General features: G+C 48.7%; 2 protein-coding genes across 3 annotated transcripts in view; both read right to left on the bottom strand.

The window, feature by feature from the left end:
• The window catches only part of Slc13a3 (solute carrier family 13 member 3), a 93283-nt gene extending 90525 nt beyond the window's left edge, over positions 1-2758 (bottom strand). The window contains exon 1 of one of the 2 annotated variants that reach the window (XM_063248245.1): positions 2631-2758. In XM_063248245.1, coding sequence (XP_063104315.1) covers positions 2631-2660 — 30 coding nt within the window. In that variant the 5' untranslated portion in view covers positions 2661-2758. Of the gene's footprint in view, positions 1-2605 lie in introns of both variants that reach the window. The other variant, XM_063248244.1, reaches the window with a different exon arrangement.
• Positions 2759-7374: 4616 nt separating this feature from the next.
• Tp53rk (TP53 regulating kinase) lies at positions 7375-10294 on the bottom strand. The gene is made up of 2 exons (XM_003467800.5): positions 9953-10294; positions 7375-7936 (listed from the first exon to the last, which is right to left on the bottom strand). The coding sequence occupies exons 1-2, from the start codon at positions 10212-10214 to the stop codon at positions 7458-7460; spliced, it is 741 nt and encodes a 246-aa protein (XP_003467848.1). The 5' UTR covers positions 10215-10294; the 3' UTR covers positions 7375-7457.
• Positions 10295-22192: the final 11898 nt, after the last annotated feature.

Raw genomic sequence — 22192 nt, 5'->3', positions numbered from 1 at the left:
AAGCAAGGAGTCAACTACGGAAGGAAATTCTTAGAGAGCTCCCACAGTCCACGGATGCTTTGACTACCTTGTATTTTCCTCTCCTACTGGGGACGTCCATTGGTCAAACTGAGACTCAGAGACATTAAGGCATTTATCTACGGTCACACAGCTAGTGAATACAGGGCTTCAGTTCCCATGACACTTGCTCTGTTCCCACCTGGTTAATGAGCTGCTTTCCTTATGGAGTCATCAAAAGAACAAGAAGTTGTATATTCAATGAAGCGATCACGTGCCTGACACCCAGTGACATGCTTCAGCCACGTGGCAAAGCTCTGCTCCTTTCCTCTACCTCCCATCAAGGTGTCCCAAGGTCTCAGTGCCGCTGACTGAGGACGTCCTGTGCTCAGGCCCTGGCTCAGTGCTACCCAGCTTCTGTCATTTCATTTTCACAGTCACCCTTCCATCTGGAGTGAAGTTCAGAGATGCCTCTCACGACTCCAAAGCCTGCGCTGCTGACTCTCAGCCAGACGGTCCAGCTAAGTTGCTAGAGCCCCAAATGATGGGCATGGTTGGCAAGAGGCCACAAGAGCTGGGCTGGGCTGACTACTGGCACCCATGGTAAACTAAGGAATATGAATCAAGGTGCTTATAATTTTATTGTACTACTATTAGTATGAATAATAAATACCATTTCTCAACAGACAATGCCTGCTACTTTAAAAATTATGTTTCAAGCACTGGGCTAAAAATTTTATGCAAAGACGCAAATAAAACTTCATACTGGACAACATACAAATAATAGGGAAAGATTGCTTCTGTGGAGAAGGGTAAATAAGAAATTGATTACAGTTCTCCACATGGTGGCCCAGCTATACCATATGGAACAGAAGGATCACCCAACTGAGCCCAGGCAACCAGGGAATGCTGCAAAGTACCAAAGCTGACCTTGTCTCTAGTCTCAAGGTGATTTATAGTAATAGACAACTAGGACACACTATGACCTTGAGAATGGAAGGTCCAGACCAAGGATGGCAAAGCAGCACACTGGAAGCTGGGTGCCTTCAGGACAGCACAGGACTATGCCTGAAATTCCTCAGCCTACTGTGTTTGACCAGAGACAGGTTTATGGGTTCAGCCATCAGCAACTGAAGTTACTGTGCTGAGGTCAGTGAATGAAAAGCCGATCGCCATGCAAAGCACTTTTCATGCTTATTCATCCAGCATGGGGCCAGTGCTATCGACCCTTCACTAAATAGTACTGACAGGTATGTAAGGTGTGAGTGCGTATATTAATTACAGTCATGACTCAGTCTTTCGCCTGGCTGTATGCCAGGGGCTGCACTGGGCGCTTGAAGTGAATGACAGGATCCCACCCAGTTCTTTGGCCCTGTACCCCACCTCCATCTCCACTACTGTGTGCCACATTCTTGGTAGCCTGCTTCCTGCTTCTTGAGCACGTGAAGTTCACTGACCCTCTGCCTGGACCCCTCTGGTACCTTCCCTGCAGCACCCACTACCATGACAGTGACTGGTTCCTTCTCCTCTGGGTCTCAATTCAAATGTCGCCTCCTCAGGAGCCCCCAGGACAACCCAGTCTTACAAAAAGCAGCTTGCCTCGACATGGCCACACTCGCCCTGCACAGCCTCCCCAGGTATTTCCTTCACAGAATGACTGGTCATTGGAAGTGACCCCCAACTAGGGAACAGGAGTCTCCGTTGTCCCTGGCCACATTCCTAGTGCCCAGAACAATGCCTGGATCACAGCAAAAAAACAAAAAAAAAAAAAAACCCATACATATAGAATGATCAAACCTGCTTTGAATCATCACGCTGGACTGCTATGAATATCAAGCAGAGTCACAAGCTCATTCATTCCACAAGGAAAACTGAGCAGCTACTGTGTGCCAGGCATCAGAGATACCGCAGCAGTTAGGCCAGATCAGTCTCAGAGCTTTCATTTGAGGAGTCACAGAAGTGTCAGAGGTATAACGTATCACACAGTGCTTAGTACAACAATGAAAAATAAAGCAGAGAAGGAGGGGAAGGAGGATGGAGAGCACAAACTCTCAGCTCTCCCCCTCTAGGAGGGACTCTCGGTCTCCCTCCCCTTCCTCCCCTGGTGCCCCTGTCAGCATCTTTCAGGGCAACATTTCACTCAAGGCCTCTGCAGCTCCAAGAGCAACACTGGCTTCCAAGCAGGTCCCAGCAGTGGGGACTCAGGCAGGGCAGGGTTTAGCCACCCGTTGGTCCCCCGAGCGGTGGTCAAGCACCTCTGCCTGAGGGGCTGCTCCTCACTCTGGGAAGGCCTCAAGCTGCGATTGGTGACTCTGGGTTCTGGGCCGCCCCTACTCTCCTCTGTCCCAGGCAGAGGGGGAGGTTTACAAACACGAAGGGGCCTTTGATCAGCATCAGACTCCTGGTGTTCTGACTGTTTTTTTGTTCTAAACCACTGGCCAGGACCTCACTCTGCTTTGCCTCCAGTAGGGAAAACTGTGGGTAGGTGGAATGTGTGTGTGTGTGTATGTAACCAGGAAGACGGCTTCCTCACATGCAGCACTGATTCTCTCCGACAAGCAGGCTGCCCTTGTAACAAAGAATTCAGCTCAATTCAGTACATACTTACGGACACTGGGCACAGGGGAGCACACCTGTAATCCCGCCACTTCATTCAATCCCATTGTGGCCAAATCAAAAAAGAGCTGTGGATGTGACTCAGCTGGAAGGCCCTGGGCTCGGTCTCCAGTACTGCCCCCTGATAGAACTGTGGGGGGAGGAAGAGCGGCTGAAAAGATAAGAAGTATGAAATATAAATAACCTTTATTTTGGGAATGCGGGGAGAGACACCCCGACCCCCTGGGCACAGCATCTCCACCCCGGGCCCGCGATCTCTCCGTGGAACACGTGGAGTGAGGCACATAAGTAGCCTCGGCCTGGGGTGGAACCCAAGGGGGCATTAGGGATGCACAGGTAGCCCATTGGTCTTAGTTTGGCGCCAGAGGTAATTCCTAAGGGTGGGGGGAGATAGGAGCTCCTTGGCTTTACCGGCCGGCCTGGGCCAAAACCCTTTCACCCCCTACACCACACGCACACACAGTAAATGCTTGAGGAGCACCTGCTGCGTTCCAGGACCTATTTTAAAAACTAAGGCTGGAGCAGAGGCCTGAAAAAGCCTCTTCACAGACTCCACGACCTACAGCAGGACATTTATGGAAAGCACGCGAGAAAGCGGGTGCAAGGATCCCAGGGGCCGTGACTGATGTTGATGGAGTAGGGAAGGGGGCCTTGCGGGGGCTTTCGGCCGAAGTGTCACCCAGCAGGAACGAGGAGGCAGCCCTGAGAGAGCTGGGGAAATGGGGTTCGGGTGGAGAGAACAGCAGTACGAAGGCTCTGAGACGGGCACAGCTGTGCGTGTTGGAAGGTGGGTCACTCGGGGGAACTAAAGAGGGTGGCCAGCAAGGGGTCCACAGGGTAAGTGCTGGGGTGGAACAGGAGAGCCTGGCCCTGAGTCAGATGGGCCCGCTGGAGAGTCCAGTAGGACAGGCCACGAACTGAGATTTCACAGGATTTCCCAGACTGCCTTGGGGGAAGACAGGTTGGGGTGCAGTGGGGTGACAAACGCAGACATGAGGAGACCTATGAGGAGGCAGCTGCAATGCTCCAGGCTCCATTACGGGGCCTGAGGCAGGGAGCAGCTGGAGTGGGGAACTCGGTGGCATTTAGTCACATATGCCGAGCTCTTTACTGGTGCAACACAAATATAGAAAAGCGGGCACCGGGTGGGAAGCCATCAAGCTTCTGGACGGAGGGTGGTACAGTCCGGCTTAGAAGGGCTCCCCTGTCTGAGTGAGGAAGAAGGCAGGGGGCTGGGGCAGACGCAGGACGACCAGTGAGAAAGCCTTCGGGTACAGCGGTGCGGCAGCCCAGGAGGCTCCAGGGGGTCACCCTTTCCCATTCGGAATCCTACAGAGCTGTGGATGTGAGGCACTCACTAAACACCTAGGGAAACAATACATGGAGACGAGAGAAAATGGACGGAACACTTAAGACAGGAAGTGGGCGTCCCATTGCATCCCGCTCATACTGAGAGTGAGTAGCCCAGGGCCCGCCCACAGCGATAGCTGCTCAGCTAAGGTGTGGCTGAGTGAATAAATGAACGAATTCAAGGGAGCGAGGAAAGGGAGAAATGACGGGAAGCAGGAAGTTGGGCAGGAAAGAGGGAAGTAGAGAAAGAAGGAAAAATAGAGGAGGAAGAAAGAGTGGGGGCAAAGAAAGAAGAGAAGGAGGCCAAGGAAGACAGGGAAGCGGAAGGAGCGTCCTGTTTAACGCTGCACAGCAGGCGAGGGACTTGCGACCTCTGGTGGCAAAAAAGAGTTAGGGTTCTTCAGAGCTGCTGTGCCCCAAATTTAATCGGGGAAACTTCCAGAAAGAAAGTTGGGGCCAACCCTTCTAGGAACACTAGCTTCTCCACAAAGGCCGTAGTGGTCAGTCACATCTTGGCTGGACTACGGAGAGGCAGGAGAGGCATTGGCCTAGGGGGCAAACTGGGGGGGAGGGGTGCGCCAATAACTCGATAATGAAGACAAACATTTTGTGTGCCTGCCTGTTATTGTAAAGAACAGCACCAGGGCTGGGTTTTACTCTTTGTTACCTCAGAGGGCACCCTGTCCCTCCGCTACCCTGCCCCTTTCATGAATGTAACTTTCCTGAAACCCCTCAGCCAGGGCACCGAGTGGGCACGGGCCAGCTCGACTCATTTAACAAGAACGTGCCCCGCATGGAGCCCGGACTGGGCTGGCCCCTTAGCCCTGTGGCTGGCCACTAGGGCACCCCTGTGGTGTCCCTTGGTGTGAGGCACGGTGCAGTGTCAGGTCACACTCCCTTAACCTGCCACTCACTGAGCAACTGTGAGTGAACTTGGTTTCTCCATGCCTCGGGTGCTTTCTCTGGGAGCTGGTGCACGTGAGGAACAGGGTAACTGCAGGATACAGCTAGCTACTGTTAAGGCGGGGGTGGAATCCAGCTGTCACTGTTGTGGCCTGCAACAGATTTCTCACTGCTGAACTCTTCCTCATGCATAAAACGGTGGTCAGCCCGCACCTGGTTGGGTGCCGTGAGCCTTCGCGTTGGCTGCCAGCACTGTTGGCTCACTGCATAGAACAGCTGTTCCCAGGACTCTAGAACTGCAGGGGGCTCCCTGGCCCTTTGTGAGGCCCTGAACAAGGGAGGGAAACTCAGCTTACCTAGAACATCCGCTAGGCCTTCATCTCCCCTCACAGGCCAAGGGCCGCACGGGACAGTGTTCCTCCCAGGGGTGCTTACCATGGTCGTCCAGCCTCCAGCCCCACCTTCCCAGCTGCTACTGCCCCCTGCCACTGGCTGCCATACTGTGGCCCACTAGTGCCAGGCCCTATGCCAAGCAGCTTGCAACACGCTCACCACTGCTTCAGCCCAGGCTACCACTGTCACTGGACCAGCCAGCTTCAGTTTCATTTTTTAACCCAGGATGTGAAGTTTCCATTCGTTGCCAGCCTTCTGCCACTCGCAGGGCTCTCGGGTGAGCACTGGCTACGGTGACTAAAAACAGATACGCTCCCAGTCCCACCGGAATGCTCATTCCACAAAGCAGGGACTGGTCCATCTTGCTCATTACTGGACTCAGTACCCAATAATGTACCGGGCACCTAAAAATGTATTTCCCAAATAGAGCGTAACAGAAGGGAAGTATTTTTTCTAATATCTACCCCACCCCCCTCCACACACATACACATACTTCCTTTTGGGGAAGGAAATTGGTCGGGCCAGCCGGGTGTGGAGGCACACTCCTGTAACCCCAGTACTCAGGAGCCTGAGGCAGGACTGTTCCAAGACTGAGACCAGCCTGGGCTGCAAAGTGAGGCCAAGGCCAGTCTGAACTGCATAGTGAGGCCCCATTTCAAAAAGACAAAAAAAATAAATAAATGAAACTAAAGAAACTGGTTGGCAAGGTTAAAAGCCAGTGACTGGTACTTTGCATCCTCAGTTTTCTTGCTCCTTAAACCAGATTTCATTTGAAAAAAAAAAAATAAAAAAGAGGAATTAAGATGTGTTATGTACATGTACCAATTTCCCACAAGGAACGTAAGGCTTCCTTATGTACAGCAAACATGTACTAGTAAAAAAATAAATAAAATACTTTATCAAACTTCATTCACAAGCTTCTCACTATTTTTGATCTGTTTACTGCCTGTGATAAAAACCAACTCACTTTTTTACCTACATAAACTTAGAGGGATTTTATATCAATCATGACTCTTAATTAGAAAGTAATAATAAAAACACAGAGCAACAAAAACAAAGTTATCTTAAAACATGAGAAGTCTGCTTTTTTAAAAAAAGAGCAATTGGCTTTAAACAGCACTTTTCATCTTACCGTGGTCCTCAAAGACACATGCCACAAACCCCACACATATCCACAAGGGGTGTTCAGACTACACAGTCGATGTTTGAAGTTTTTATTACGGTAAAAGACACACTGCCACTAATCCCTCTCGAAATCCTCCCCATCACTTACTTACCTGGGTCCCGTTCTTAGCAGCCCTGGATACCCTCTTTCCCGCCTTTGCAAGGTATGACGAAAAACACTCTAAACACTGCTGCCAGGTGCCCTCAAGGGAAAGGGGGTCAGGCAAACATTTCGGTTGTGTTCTCATCCACCTGATTCGGTAGATCTGGCACCGTGTGACTGCTGGCTCTTCTTCAAAGTCAAAGTGACCATGAAGGTAAACACTGACATGGCAGCCAGGGCAGTGCAACTAGACACTGAAGAAACAACTCGGAGCTGCTTCCCAAAGTGTGTGGAAGAGGGGGGAAGGATTTATACAAGGATTAATGGCGATGTGTCTTTCTACCTTAATAAGATGGGTGGGGTTAGGGAGATTGTTGCTGCTGTCTTTGTTGGTTTTTGGAGACTGGGTCTCACAATGTAGTAAAGGCTGGCCTTGAACTCAGGATGTAACCCAGGATGGCCTTGAACCATAAGCAATCCTTCTGCCCCAGCCCAAGTGCTGGGATTACAGGTGTGTACCACCACACCCAGCTTTAATAAAGTTTTTTTTTAATCTATTGTATTTTTGATTGGATCTTTTACAAGTTTCATAAAATACACTGGTATTTTCTAGATTGTATTTCATTTTTAAAATGTTGATTCTGTCTTCCAAAACTGGTTTCAGTCAAATATATCATGTACACTACAGAAATAAAACACTGGGTTAGAGGGATAATCATGACATGGGAGAGCCTGTCCCAGATTCCTGTAAGTGCCCAGTTCTGCCTAGGCTATGTCTCATTTGCATAAAAAACTCCTGACCGCAGTGAATTGTAAACTACTGACACTTAAGCATCATCACAGACCACTTAAAATATCACAGCTCCTTTACTTACATTTCAAATCTACTCAGAAAAAAGCCTCACTACGCGTGACGGTCGCACACATTCCTCTACCCAACCATGGACCGCTTTCTTCCTCTCAAGCGCACTTCATCTAGTTTTTTTAGTACTGGCTTGGACTTTTTGGAGGAGGTGGAGTAGCTCTTCAAAAAGGCTTTGAACACGCTCTCAGTGTTGGGGTGGGTGCTGAGGAAGGCTTTCTCTAGCACGTAGAGATCTACTCCCTTATCTTCCGGAAGTCCTGAAATGAAACTCAGCCCGAAGTCTATGAGCACAATGTTCAGCTGTTCCAGAGGGGGCTTCAGGAGCATGTTGGAGGTGGTGAGGTCACCGTGTATGAGGTCTTCATCGTGCATTCTAGCCAAAACCTGCCCAACTCTCTTGGCTAAGCCCAAGAGGCTTTCGGGAGTCTTTTCAGTCTCCATAGTGGATTGAATATAATCGCGAACCGTCAGTGCCCCTTCGATTTCTTCCATATATAAGCAGTTAGAGGCATAGTCCACAAAAAAGACAACTGGTGCAGATATCCCTGCAATCAACATGTAAGTGGTTATTAGGCCAAATTCTTCTTTTTAATGGTAGATTTAACATTCAAAGATTCAACCAGTATTTGAGTAGACACTACTCACTTCAGAAGAGAGATTTACAATGTTTCAGAAAGTGAGGTAATTCATCTGGGTGTTTCCCTGGCCCAAGCTGTGCAACCTGTGCCTGCGCCCAGTTATGCCTAAATTTAAAGGCCTGCAAATCTTCCTTCTTTCCCGAACACCTTTAATGACTGAAGTTTATCATATTTACTCCATAGAACGCAAAACCAAAGAAAGCCAGAAGAGAAGCATCGCCCAGTCAGAGCAATTCCTATCTGACAGGGTTACAAGCAAGAGGCCAAGCAGCATACTGGCTTACTGATTCATCTTTGTTCTCAGAAAGGATGGGGTTCAAAATCCCAGCTCCTTTCATTACTAGGAGTAACCTCAGATTACATTAACTTCTCTCAGCCTCACTCTCTGCCACTATTACGTGAGAATTTCTCTCACAAACCTGAGGAATCTCTACTGAATGTCAGTCAGGCCCAGGACACTTTTGTAGAAACTAGAGTCATGTCAATGGGTGATTCAGCAGTAAACAAAGAAGCCACTCTGTTTCACAGAGAAGGTGAAAAAAAAATCTGAACACAAGTAACTTTGTTAAATCTTCAACTGGAAACAATACTCCTGCCTCAGCCTCCCTAGTGCTGGGATGACAGGCCTCAGGATTACAGGGCCAGCTAACAATGCCCTGCTGTACAGATGCCCACGCTTCCCTGCCCCCAGCCCTGCAAAAGAAAAACCTAATGAAAAAAGGCAAGAAGTGTAGAGCAAAAAGCTAATGTTTCTGAGTTAGAGCGATGTAACCCTGGGGAAATTACTTCTCTTAGTTGAGCATTAGTTTCTCATCTGAGGACAGGATTTTTGGTGATAGAGCATAAGGGTGTTTTAATGAAAATGACATTTACTGAATGCTACATGTCAGGAATACATTCAAATATTGTATGTGGCCCATATATTTTCGTTCATGGTCACAACATCTCTAAGATAGACACCTCTACTATGACTTCCATCTTACTGGTAAGGAAATGAGGCATACAAGTTAAACAACTTTTTGAAAAACTATATATGAAGCAGTGCCTGGCCTCAAGGCAGGTACCTATAATTACATCTGCCTCTTTTCTTTTCTGTTGTTTGTTTTTTGAGACAAGGTCTGGTTATGTAGACCAGGCTGGCCTCAAACTCAGAAGCCTTCTGGATCCTCCCATCTGAGCCTCCTGAGTGGTGAGTTTACAGTCTGGGCCACCACATCCAGTTTATCTGCTTCTTAAAACTACTAAATTAAGAAATAATGATGGAAAATCGAAATGGTATAAATGGGAAAACTGAAGCTCAGAGAGGTTAAATATCATGCTATGCGTCTAGCAATAGCAGAGCTGAGAAATGCCTCCAGGACAAAAGCTTGTTGCTGCAAATCCATGCCTTAAGAATTAATGAATGAGGGGGCTGCGGATACAGCTCAGTGGCATTAAGCGCCTGCCTGGCAAGCAGAAGGTCACGATTTCGATCCCCAGTATTCCCGCCCCCCAAAAAACGAATTACTGAATGAGCTGGGTGTGGTGGCACATGCCTATAATCCCAGCACTCGGGAGGCTAAGGCAGGAGGATCGTTGCGAGTTCGAGACTAGCCTGGACTACAAAGTAAGCTCAAGGCCAGCCTTAACTGCACAATGAGACCCCGTCCCAAAAAAAAGAAAAGAAAAAGAATTAATGCCGGGGATATAGTTCAGCGGTGCCGCCTTTGCCTGGCAAGCACGAGGTCCTGAGTTCGAGTCCCGATACAAAAAACAGAATCAATGAACGAGAGGGAAAAATCGATGACATTTCCCAAACGAAGGCCAGGACAGATAGTACATATGGAGACATTAAGGCAATCGGAGGGAGGGAGCGCTTCAGAATCTCCCACCGCCGTCACCCAGCCCCAGAGCCACAAGGTCCCCCGCGCCCGGGAGCCTCACCTACACGGCGGCAGCGGAGCAGCGCCCGGGCCTCCTGTACGGTCCGCCGCCGGCTGAGCCGCGCCTCCAGCGCCGGGTGCCGGTAACCTTTGGGGAAGCGGTGCTTTATCACGGCTGCGCGGCCCAGGAAGAGGCCGCGGAACACGCGCGCTTCGGCGCCCTGCTTCACCAGCTCCAGGCCGCCCAAGAAGCGGCTGTTTCGCTCTCGGGCCGCGGCCAGCGCCTCGACCTCCACCGAGGGATTCTCACTTGCCTCAGCCATGAGCCAGTACAGTTGTTCGGTCTTTCCGTTCTTTCAAAAAACTGACAGCAGTGCTTCCGCTTGCTCCGGAAATTCTCCGCTTTCCACCACTCAATAGCTCCCCCTCCGACCCTGCCACCCTGTACAAGTGGTTCCGGCTCCAGAGTGACACTTTTTGAAGTATTCAGTCCCTCTCCGGACCCGTTCTTAAAGCCCACCGGCCAACTTTTCGTCTGTCTTCGTAAATTTTCGGAAGCTTTCGGTAAGCAGCGATTTCCACCGTCCTGGGCTCTCTGAAAACCCTCGAGTTGATAGCGGCAGGCTTTGGAGGCTGTCTCCCAGCGTTTCGCCTTTTTTTGAAAGCTTCAGCGATTCTCCAGGAAAATGTTCAGGAAGGCTATGCTCCTTTCAGGAGTCTAGCTTCTGCAAAGTTTCACCCCCAACCCCGTAGTCTCATTTTTGGACTCGTCCCCCGCCGACTCCAGGGTCCCAAGAGTGAACGTGCATCAGAGAGCCAACCGTGAACCACTTTTCCTACAGCGTCTTAGGTGTTAGGATAGTACCGCCATTTACTGAATGCAGTAAGGTTAGAGGGTGAAATCCGACTTTACAGAGAAGACACACAAACAGAGGGCGATGGGATTGGTGAGATTGTGGGGGAGAAGAGGAGAAATCAAAAGTTTTCCAGAGTCAGAACCTATGCTGAATCAGGAGTAATTAACTTACTGCTTCTGTTTCATTACAAAACTACCACAAGCTGTAACAGGTTTTTACAATACAGAATTTTACACACACCCTTCAAAGACTGCCTGTCCTCACCAGTCTGTGCCACCAGTGACCATTATATAGTTTCTTTCTACACTTTTAGTATGTTGCAAATATCTACACACATAGAGTTGTAGTTTTTCCCCCAACATAAATGAGATCACAGTGTCCTTTTGCTTTGCTGCCTGTAAGTAGTTTGTCCTCAAGTTTTCTACATTAGTATATATAGAACTACCACATTCTTCTGCGAAGAAACACAAAACACTTCCTTGTGGCTGTTATTAAACAGTTTGTTTCGTTTTTAGTTTTGTTTTGTTTTGCACACGTGTATGAATGGGTCTGGGAACAATTTTTACAATGGCTTTGTATGATGTTCTAAGTCATAGCACTTTAAAATCTGACCCATCAGCCAAACTACCCTCCCAACAGTCTGTGTTAGTTTTCTCTTCAATCCAAAGTGCACCTCATTTCTTTGTATTTTTACCCTCATAGAGTCCCCCAGGTTTTGGGTTAAATGAGGTGGAGGAGTGGAAGGGCAGTTAGACCACGCAGAAAAAAGAGACCTTAGGCAGGGTTGGGGTGGAGAGAGACCAGAAGCTTCATAGGGCTGAGCAAGCCAGTGCTGGGAACAGTCTGGGAGCTGAAAGGGCAGAGTCAGTAGTGTAGCCCCAAAGGACTCTTCTTGCTGAAGGGAGGTGCTGAGGGGCTGCGGGATGGGCAGCAGGTCTCCAGGCAGAAAAGCCAAGCAGCGGAGGAAAGGAGGAGTCTCTTCCCCAGCTCCTGCATGTCAGGCCAGGTGCCTGTTCATTCATTTACTCACAAATTTCAACAAATATTTGCTGAGTGACTATTCTGTACATGCCAGAGGGTCACAGCAGTAAACAAAATATTTATTACTACCTTCATCGAATTTGTATTCTAGTAGGAGGAAATAGACAATAAACAAATAAGGAAAATTCACAGGAAAAGACAGGGCATAATAATAAGATGGTACAGGTGCAGGTTTGCCACAGACACTGGCTCCTGACATAACTATTAACTGCATGTACTTCTGGCATAACTATTAATAACCCCCCTTTTTATTCTTGAAAACATCCTGGTATTAAATGTATTAAATGGCTACCCCATGGATAGTAGAGGGGAAGAGAGGAATGATACAGTGTTAAATAAAGTGGTTGGGAAGGTTTCAGTGAAGAGGTGACAGACATCTGACTCAGGCATGGTGGGGCACACTTGTAATCTTAGCACCCAGGAGGGTGAGGCAGGAGGCCTGCAACTTCAAGCCCAGAGTAGACGTCAAGCCTAGCAACACCCTATTTCAATATAAAAAATGGCTGGAGGTGTTCAAAGGCCCTGGGTTTGATTCCTACTAACACTGCAAACACACACACACACACACACACACACACACACACACACACACACACAGGACATTTGAGTCTGTGAATTGATTCCTGGGGAAATATCCAGGCAGAGAGAACAGTGAATGCAAATGTTCCAAACAAAAGAGAGGAAGATCAATTTATTTAACCTGCCTATGCTTTAGGTTCCTCGTTTATAAAGTAAGTTAATATTGCAGATACTGTGGTGCACGCCTGTAATCCCAGAACTCTGGGAGGCTGAAACAAGGGGACTGAAAATTTGAGGCCAGCCTAGGCAACGGAGCAACACAGGGAGACCCCATCACAAAAAATAAAAATAAAAAAAGGCTAGAGATATGGCCAAGTGTGACAGCCCTGAGCGCAGTTCTTATTACCACAAAAAATAATGCAAGTTATTATCTGTCTTGTAGGGCTTTTGTGAAGATTTAATGAAGAACCAGAAAATAAAGCACCTAGAATTGTGCCAGATACATGATAAGCACCCCAGAAATGGACACTATTCTTATTTATGGGGTACTTGATGCAATCGTGATTATAATTTAATTCCTAGTATCCAACCACTATTTCTCATGAGGGCAGTGGCTTCCCCATGCCAGGTATCCCGAGGGAACACTGAAACCACCTCTCACTGCAGAAACCCATTATGTGGTTTGCAACAAAAACCTGACTGATAGCACCCCGGGTGTGTTTTGATTACTATATAGCAGACATGATAAAGCACTTTCACATAAACGATTTAAAAATAAATCTAAAAATGTTTATATATGAAAGTTGTTTGTTTTCTGTGTAACAGTCCAGATCTGTTGCTTCCTTCTCTGAGTCTGTTCTATTTGTCCCTTTCCACTCAGTAAGAAGGGGTCTGAGGGCCAGGAAGAGTTACTAAGAGATTGGCCCAAAATTCAAAGCAGCCCTTCCCTCTCACATTCTATTGGCCAGAATCCAGTCACATGACCCATGAAGCTGCAAAGGAAGCTGGGGAATGTAGGCTGTAGTGGGGCAGCTGTGGGCTGTGCTAGAACCTTGTAGTATTAATACTAAAAGAAAATATGAAAGGAGGGATGTGAGGGGACAACTAGTAGACTCTCCCACAGTTTGATATTTTAAAATGCAATTAATCAAGTACTTAGGTATTTTAAATGGTATAAACAATAAATTCATTCATTAGCTCATAACATTTCAAGAGGCAGGAGTCCCAGGTGTCCTTCAGGAACTTTAAGATACCAAGGACTCAATATCCTTTTATCTTTTTGTCCCAACATGTTTGAATCCTTACTCCTTTCTGATGGTCACAAGATGCCCACCAAATTCCACACATCACATGAAGATACAAAAACGTGCAAAGGAAGAGAGATGCTTCCACCTGCTCAGCTTTCTGTGTTGGGAGAAAATTAGGTCGAAGTCTCTCCTCTTCCCGTCAGGATGCCCCTTCAGGACACTGGCCTCAGATGGCCTTTGTGCAGAGGAAACTGACCAGTGAGGAGCTGGCAGGCTCATGTCAGCAGAGAGAGAGGTGCTGTGCAAACCAGGAGGGATGGAGCAGGGCAGAGCTGCAGGAGAGGGAGCCGCAGTGCCAGGCATTCTATGTGACCCAGCCACCCACGTCCTTTTTTTGAGTTCCAACTTTCCCAGTGTTCAGAATAGGAAGGCCTGGGCATGGGGCGAGTGGTGGCATGCACCTGTAATCCCAGGATGCTGGGAAGCTGAGGCAGGAGGGTCACAAGTTGAACTGAGCAATTTTGTAAGACCCCTTCTCAGTCTGAGGATCCTATGATTAGTGATTAATCCTCAGTCACACACACACACACACACACACACACACACACACACACACACTTAGAATGGGGAGTTGGCTCTCGCCAGTTTCTATTAGAATGAAACCTGAACCTGCCTGGGTCACCATGAACCTGCCTGGGGGAGGGAAGATGCTTTTCACCTGCTCATTTTCCTCCCTGCCCATCCCCCACAGTCACTGGGGCTTGGTTTAAATACCACAGAGAGGCCCTCTGGTACAAGGGTTGCTATGACACCCATGTCCTTGGTCCTAGGCTTATTCATGCACACAGCAGGACCCTTTTCAAACATTAGGCCTTTTATGTTGGCATAATGTGATTTCCAGCATCTTGCATCAGGCCAGAGTGGGCAAAGTCATCCAGAACCAGTCTTATTTATAATGCCCAGTTTCTCAAGTTTGTGCTTTCTGATTATCATAATTTTTGTGTCTACACAGCCATCTCTATGGTTACCAGACATCTGAACCTCTGCTTTAGAAATCTACTTTGCAAACATATCCACAAGGGTCAGGCTAGCTACGGTTGGACTGCTCTGCCTTCTTTCAACTCAGCTCAAACCTTTCAATAGCTCCCCACTGTGCTTAGGATAAAGACTCAATCTCAATTCATCCCATAAGGCCCTGCAAGCTCTTCCAGACCCTTCTCCCAACAAAATCCCTTGCTCTCTGCTCTTCTGCCATCTCTCAATTCTTCCTTTGCGCCCTTCGCCACAGGGCCTTTGAACCCCCTATTTTCTCTGCCAGAAGCACTCTTCTCTCCCTTCATTGCTTACATCCACACAGGCATCCTTCCATTCTCTGCTCAAGTGGCACTTCCCTGGGAAAGCCCTTCCTGACCTCTCAGAAAGAACTTTGTAAGCTGCAGTGTCCCTGGAAACCTTTCCCCCTTTGTCCACAGATTCCCTTCTCATGGCTTGAATGCCTGGTTTGTATCTGTCTTGCCCACTAGCTGTCAGCCTGGCAGTGAGCTTGTTTCCCCACACCGCGGCAGCACCTGCGTGGGAAGCCAGCCGTGCTTAAAATAACAGAAAATGAAGCTATATTTCAACATCGCCTTTTTTATTTGATATTTGGGCAGCTAAAGGGTGAAGGAAAGACACAGACAGCTGTTTGCTAGGATATCTCAAGGTGATTAGAGGCAGGTGAAAAGCCAAGAGGCTCTGGTATAAAATGAAATGATTCAGAGCTGGGAGACTGGCAGGGCTGTAAAATGAGCTTTCCAAAGGCTGCAAGAAAGCAAGAGAACACTGATAAATTGAGCATTAAGGGCAGTGTGGTGGTGACACTCTTGACTGGGAGCCTGCTGTAGGAGGGGCAGATTTAAGTGTAAGAGGCTGTAACATGAGACTTTGGGGGATCCAAACTACAACGGTGCTTTATTTCATTTCACTGCAAGAAATGGCAAGGTACAGGGAGGCGAGGACAGAAAGGCAGCCAGTGAACGGTGGACTGGCAAGATGGCTCCAGCCTTGGCAACTGAAGCTCAGTCCTCCAGGAGGAAGGAGCCAGTACACAGAGCTCACGCCTCACATCCTGGGGCCTGGGTCTGGACAGGTCTCCTTCCTTCTGGGAGCTGTGGGCTGGGAGCTGTTCCCAGAGGGTGTTGTTTTCTCTGACCCTGACCTGCAGGGGCAGCTGGACAGGGCCGAAAGAAGGCCAAGTACAGAGGGCCATCACCCGTGCACATGGAAGCTGCCACGGCCAGGCCGAGCACAGCACTGACAGCGCTGCCTGGGGTGGGGTGAGGGTACATTTTACAGAAGGATCACAAGTTGGAGCTCAGCCTGGCCTTCAGACTTGTCTCAAAGTAAAATATTTTGAAAAGGGCTACAGATGTAGCTCAGTATGAAGGCCTGGCTATATTTCCTATCATCACCACCGCCACCCCAAGAAAAAATTCATGAAACTTTTCTTTAGCAGGGAAGACACAGTGAATACCCAAATAAGATGCACAGTACGTCGGGGATGATAGGTGTTTGCACGCCTGCTGCAGCTGAGTTTTAGGAAAGCAGATACATACATTTCCATTGACTTTCTTTTTTCTCAATTCAAACTGCAGCTCTGCTAGCAGTCCTGATGTCACCAGATAATACAGGATTTCAACAGGTAACACAGCCCGGCTGCTGATGGCAGCTGGCAGTTTAGACGGCCCTGCAGATGTGGTTTAATAGCTCTGAGTGTTACTGTTCTAAACAACCACTCTGCTCACAGTTCTCTGGATAAAGACTCCCGGGTAGATTTACAGGACTTTTGGAGCCCGCATCACCCAAGAAATTAATCAACACAAAGATTTATGATAACCAAAGCAAGCTTGTAGCAGGCAGCACACAGGGTCAGCAAACACAGGCAGCCCTCCTAGAGAAGTGGGTGCAGCTTCTGTAGCAGCCACAGGCCTGTTTCAATGAGGGACAAGGCTGTAACTGTCAGATACACAAATAAGGGCCCCAGGTCCCTCCCTTGCCCATCTAAGCCACTGCAGGATGCCTCCTTCCTTCTGGTTCCCAAGGCAACAGTCTTGGGAATAGGGGAGGGATGCCAAGTTTCTTGGCTGGCATCAGGAGGATGCTGGAGTGGAGGATGGCCATTTGATGGCCAGGGAGGACACTGAAGCGAGTTGTCCCATTCCATGGAGGAGAGGGACTTGAGGGGAAGCAAAGGAAGATGAGGGGCAGGGCATGACAGCCATGAGCCGAGTCGCATTCCCCCTCTGGGAAACGTGCAAAGGTCAGGCACTTCTTGTCTGCCTGAGTGTTAGCCACCTTGTCATCACTGGCACAAAATACCAGACACCCACATGTTAAAGGAAGAGAGGGTTGTTTCAGTTGGTTCCAACGCAGAAACAGTGTGGTGGAAGGGACCAGAAGAAGACAGCTTTCAACCCATGGCATCCATCCTTCTAGGTCACACCCCGTGAGTCACCTCCAACCAGACCTGGCCTCCTAAAGGCGCTTTCAGCTCTGACCTTATCACTGGGTGGAGGACAGTGCCCCGCCCCCATAATCCAGTCATCCTCCAGACAGGTGAGGCTTTGGGGAGCTGACAGGGACTAGGCAGAGCTTAGCCCCAAATAAGAGTCTCTCATAATGTTGACATCAAGGCATCAGGTGGGACAACTGGAAAGTGGGGAAAGGAGCTTGTCAGCACAGTTCAGTTCCTCACAGGTGATTGATCCAAGGGCCTCAGCTCCTCGGGGACCACTGCCTGGAGGCATCAGCCTCGTGATTCAGTAGACACCTGCCCTGCGGGCCCTGATCAGAGTAAATGCATTAGAGATCAGCGGACTAAAATCACCAGCCAGTATAACTTAATTATAAAATGACCGCCACCATTTTGGTCCTATTCGCTGTTAGGAGTGAGCCACGAGGTCACCCACTCTCCAGGGAAGGCAATGACCTGGGCCTGAATGGGGGTGTAGGGAAAGGCAGGGAAAAGATAGGCTTTATTGCAATTTAATGAGAAATCTTACGAAAAGCAGCCTCTACAGGTAGACTGCACAGTAACAGCACTTAGGAAGACAAGGGAGAGAAAACTAAACCAGGAGAGATGGCAGGGAACACAATTGCCATAAGAATTTATCAGAAAGGGGTTTTAAAAGCAGAGAGGAAGATGAGACATAAAAGACCGGGGAGGTCAGCCCCTAACCTGCCCCCGATAATATGCAAAGGGAATAAGGGGCAGCCACCAGGGGACTCTTACCTAACACCTCCTACACATATGCACATGTATGTACGCTCTCACTGTAACATCACTGTATTATTGCACCAGACACATACAAGTTCTCCTTACTTAATCATTAGCTCTAATTTACCTTTCTATAAGGCTGCTCCCCCACTTACCCATTACAAAGGGAAGTAATCAGGGGGCCAGAAAAATGTAGGTAGAGGAGCCCAAGGTTAGGATCAAAGACGGCCAGAGAGGTGACAACCTCAAGGCGCCCACAGAGGAGATAGGAGAAGCCACTGGTCCTAAATAAACAGGAGCTAAGGACAAATTCCCACAGGCATTCACTTCTGGAGTCCCCTACTCCCCCAGATGAGCTGTCTGCTTTTTTATCCATCCTTTTGATACAAGGATGATATAAGAGAAATGTAACTCCCAACCTATGATGTCAGATTCGTCGAGTTCATGTCCCCAAAACTGAAGAATGAATTCTAAGGAACAACAGAGGTCAAAAGTAGGAAATTTTAATGAGACAGATAGCTCATAAGACACAGCAGGGGGCCCAAGTGGGTTGCCAACGAGCCCACTTTTCAAAGGAAGTTTCAGCCATGCTCAGGAGACCCAATGGGAGGCGCCCTGGACCTTGAGGAACATTTTAAATCCATAAAGCCAATGCCCTCAGTGTGTCCGCCATTTTCCTCTCCCCAGCATGGGCTCCCTCAGTCTGGGCCACACCGTTCCCTGATTAAACTTTGCTGCAGTTCCTTTATCATTCATTGCATGTCACGCCCAATTCTTTGTTCATTGTACACAAGAACCAGGAACCTGTCTGGAACCCACTGCCTGTGGTAACCCTTTGAACAAACAGAGCATGTCAGCAGGATGTCCTGTTCTCCATGAAGTTTCAGTCACAGAGACCAAAGAGCATGGCCTTTCCCATCATATCACATCTACAAGTACGTCACCAGAATGTGACATGCATTCAGCCTCACTAAACCGGGTCTCCTGGTAGCAATTTAAGATGTTCACAGATGGAGAAGGAACCCCCTGAGCCCCTGAGCAAGTTGTACCCTTGTGCAAGAAAGCCTCAGCTTTCCTGCCTGTAGAATGAAAACAGATTGCAATCATCCCTTCCTCACAGGCTGCTGTGAGGGTTACCAGTGCGCTAATACACTGGAAATGCCAACTCAAAGAAATACAGGTACCTGTCGTACAATGGGGGATGGGTCACTCCCCTCCACCTGCCTAAGTCTGGACAACACCCAGAGCCAACCCCCTAACCTCCATCCTAAGGCCTACTACCTGGAGGCAAAGACCCCTAGAAATTCCAAAATACCAAACCAGGACGCATGCCTGCCGACAGGACCTACACTAAACACCCTTCCCTTGGAGCCTGCTTACTAAAGGTTCATACATATGGACCCCATCTCATACCTCCAACGACAACAGAGTGAATTATGGGAAATGATAGGCACAGCCGATAGGCTCAGCATCCTATCAATCACTGTCTCTCATGCTCTAAAAGACTCAACGGGCGGTGCCCAAGGCCCAGCCCAACACATCCACTTTCGTGCCTTTTTCCTTCCCACCAGTGCAACCCACTCACCCAAACCTTTAAATTTCTCTCGACCTTTAAATTTCATTCCAGTTAGCTTCTATTTCCTTGCCGTCAGGTGCCACATTCCATGCTTTGTTCCTCAAACACAAGAACCTGAGAATCTGTCCCATGACAACAAAAGCATCTAATTCTATCATTTCAGATCTTGCCCCATGTATTGCTCCATTAACCATTTACTCTAAAACTCTGCAGCTTAATGAAACCACTTAACTACACTCATGGAATCTGTGGGAGAGGACCCGTGACAGGCTGACGGGAGTGTCACTGTTCCAGTGTCCTGGGCCAGAGCTAGAGGTTTGTCATCTGGAAGCAGGGGGCTGTCAGAGGGCTTGTTCTGGAGCTGGGACTAGGAGACTGGGACTAGGCCCACCCATAGCAACTCGGGTAGTGTGGGCTTCCTCACAGCATGGCGGGTGGCTGGCCTTTTGCACAGAAGCTCAGGATGCCTGTGTACCAGGAACCCAGGCTCCGAGTCACACAGTGCTCTTATGTGCCCCCTACTGGTTGAAACCCACCTAGTTTTTTTTTTCTTTTCTTTTCTTTACCTTTCTTTTCTTTTCTCCACCTAGATTTTTAAGAGAACAACAACAAATTTTGTAGCCACAGGGTCAGAATGTTCCCCTTCCTTGACTTTGTGCTCTTTTTGGCCTACCCAAATTCCTAAACTCCCCTAATATTGTTTATCTAAAATGTCTCTAGGCCAGACACCCCATGAGCAAACCCAAACTGGCTAGATCTACAATGACTGTTAGAGTGGCTGCCACACAACCTCTAACTTCATCCTAACCCCATCTGCATGCTAATGACAGCCCCACCCCAGGGCCACGACATTGAGAAGTGCCATGATGATGCCTTGGAACGAACCGTAAGAGGAGCAAAAAGAGATGGCATCTACATTTCTGGAAAATCTCTGTGCATTTCTAGAAGAGACATGATTTCCCCTTCTTCTCCAGAGTATCCTTCCTCCTCATTTCTTTTAGCTTATATCTGTAAACTCCCAACCAACATGGGGTTAAGGAGATGATTTGTGAGTTTAGCTACCGCTTTACTATTCTTGGCCAAGAATAAAAGTCTCCTTCGCTACACAGTCAGTGCCCACCGTGGGGGTAGAAATTGCTAACAAACTATTATTCTCAGAATGGTACAAAAACCCCGGCTCCAAGGGCCCTCTCTGCCAAGGTACCTGCTTGTGACCGTGGCACACAGTTCCTGCTGGACGAACGCACACGTATCTCCCCGTAAAGCTGGGTCTTGGGAGCATAGCTCCCTGCACACGGGTGAGACCCTGCACTCAGACTAGAGAAGTCTGCACCTCAGGGAATCCGAGCGTGCTGGCTGAGTGAGAATTAGCGGTGGTGTCCCCCGCCCACCTGGCCTTTCCTCTAGAAAAGGCTCCTATCTAGCTGCCTACCTGTTTCCACACGGATGCCCAGCATCACGTCACAGGCTCCAGTGTCACAGAACAGCCCTTCCCAGCCCTGAGCTGTGCCTCTTGCAGTGCACAAGTCCTCTCTGCTCCTTCTCCAACCTGCCCACCCTTGGGCAGCCCCACTATTACAGAGCCAAACTCACCCATCTTTCGTCTTCCAGCAGGCTCCCGAGTGGCTCCCTGCCCCTCCTCTTGCTCCTGTAGCCCCTGTAGAGCTCCCCAGTGATTTATGAGTTGAGATAAAACCCACGATCCTGACCCTTCCGAGGCCTTAGAGGACTAGGTCTTAGGCTGTCCCTCCAGAATTCTCCCCTTCCACTCTGTCCACAGCCAGGCTCCAACCCCTCTGGCTTCATTTCTGGTGTTCTGTGTATCCCACCAGCTCATTCTCACCCAGGGCTTCTCCCCTTTCTGCTCCTTCCGCCTGGACCACGAGGCCTCACTCAGCTCAGCTGCCCCCTCCTCAAGCGTCCCCATCACCCATTAGTGGGATGGTTCCTCCGTTCTTGTGCTCTTGATGAAAGGATTCAAGACACAGAAAGCCACTGTGAAAGTAGAGACACAATTTATTACAAAGTGCAAATAATGTGAGGCAACCGTTTAAGAGAAAGGGAGAGCAGATCAAGGTGGCCCTGCACAGAGTGGCGTGGGTCTCCTTTTATGTAAGGACAGTAGCTCTCAGGACTAGGGCACCACGGTAAGGTGATCGTGCATGTTCACATTTTGTCTTCAAAGTTAACTCCAGAACCTCTGTCTCTACTGCTGTGAAAGCTCTTGCTCTTCCCAGGTGATTAGAGTCCTGAAGTGCTCAGTTACACTCCGAGTTAAGTTTTAATTAAATGGGTGTACTGTGGGGAAATCTTGACATGTCACTTTGGGTATCGTCTTCTGTTATCAGCGTGCCACTGGCCTGGGCAGCCAGGGGTGCTTAGTATGCAGCGGCCTGGTTTTAAGAAAACACTGGCCCTGAATTGTGTGGCTTAAGATTTCTCTATGTTGTGGCCAAATATTTTTGCCCTGAGAGCTAACAGATGATTATAAATGTATTATACACCATTTTATTTAACTATAATTGGCAAAGCATGTTTATTTGTGGTGCCTTCTGTCCCTCAGGGCCGCTAATGTTTAACTACCTGCCTAGCATGCCCAGCCCACCCCCCTGCTTTACCTCTCTGCTCAGTAGCTGATATTTTTGTGGCTCCTCTTTTTTTTCCTGGCACTGGAGTACACGCTCCTTAAGAACAAAAACTTACCAACCCACGCAGGCCCTGGGGAGCACCCGCCCAGGTATGTGTGTCCAAACCTTTGTGTGGGATGAATGGGTGGTAAGAATCTGAGTGAGGGAGCGGCTGTGCG

The sequence above is a fragment of the Cavia porcellus genome, unplaced genomic scaffold, assembly GCF_034190915.1.
Source record: "Cavia porcellus strain 051 isolate PalLab524CR breed Dunkin Hartley unplaced genomic scaffold, mCavPor4.1 scaffold_5, whole genome shotgun sequence".
NCBI classification, from domain to species: domain Eukaryota; kingdom Metazoa; phylum Chordata; class Mammalia; order Rodentia; family Caviidae; genus Cavia; species Cavia porcellus.
The sequence above is the reverse complement of the archived record's forward strand: the minus strand, read 5'-3'. Positions and strand labels throughout refer to the sequence as shown.

Excerpts from the sequence above, each read along its gene's own strand:
- Tp53rk (XM_003467800.5), bottom strand. The coding sequence starts at position 10,214 with ATGGCTGAGGCAAGTGAGAATCCCTCGGTGGAGGTCGAGGCGCTGGCC. Across the intron at positions 7,937-9,952 it reads GCTCCGCTGCCGCCGTGTAG|GGATATCTGCACCAGTTGTC; the intron begins GTGAGGCTCCCG and ends TGTTGATTGCAG.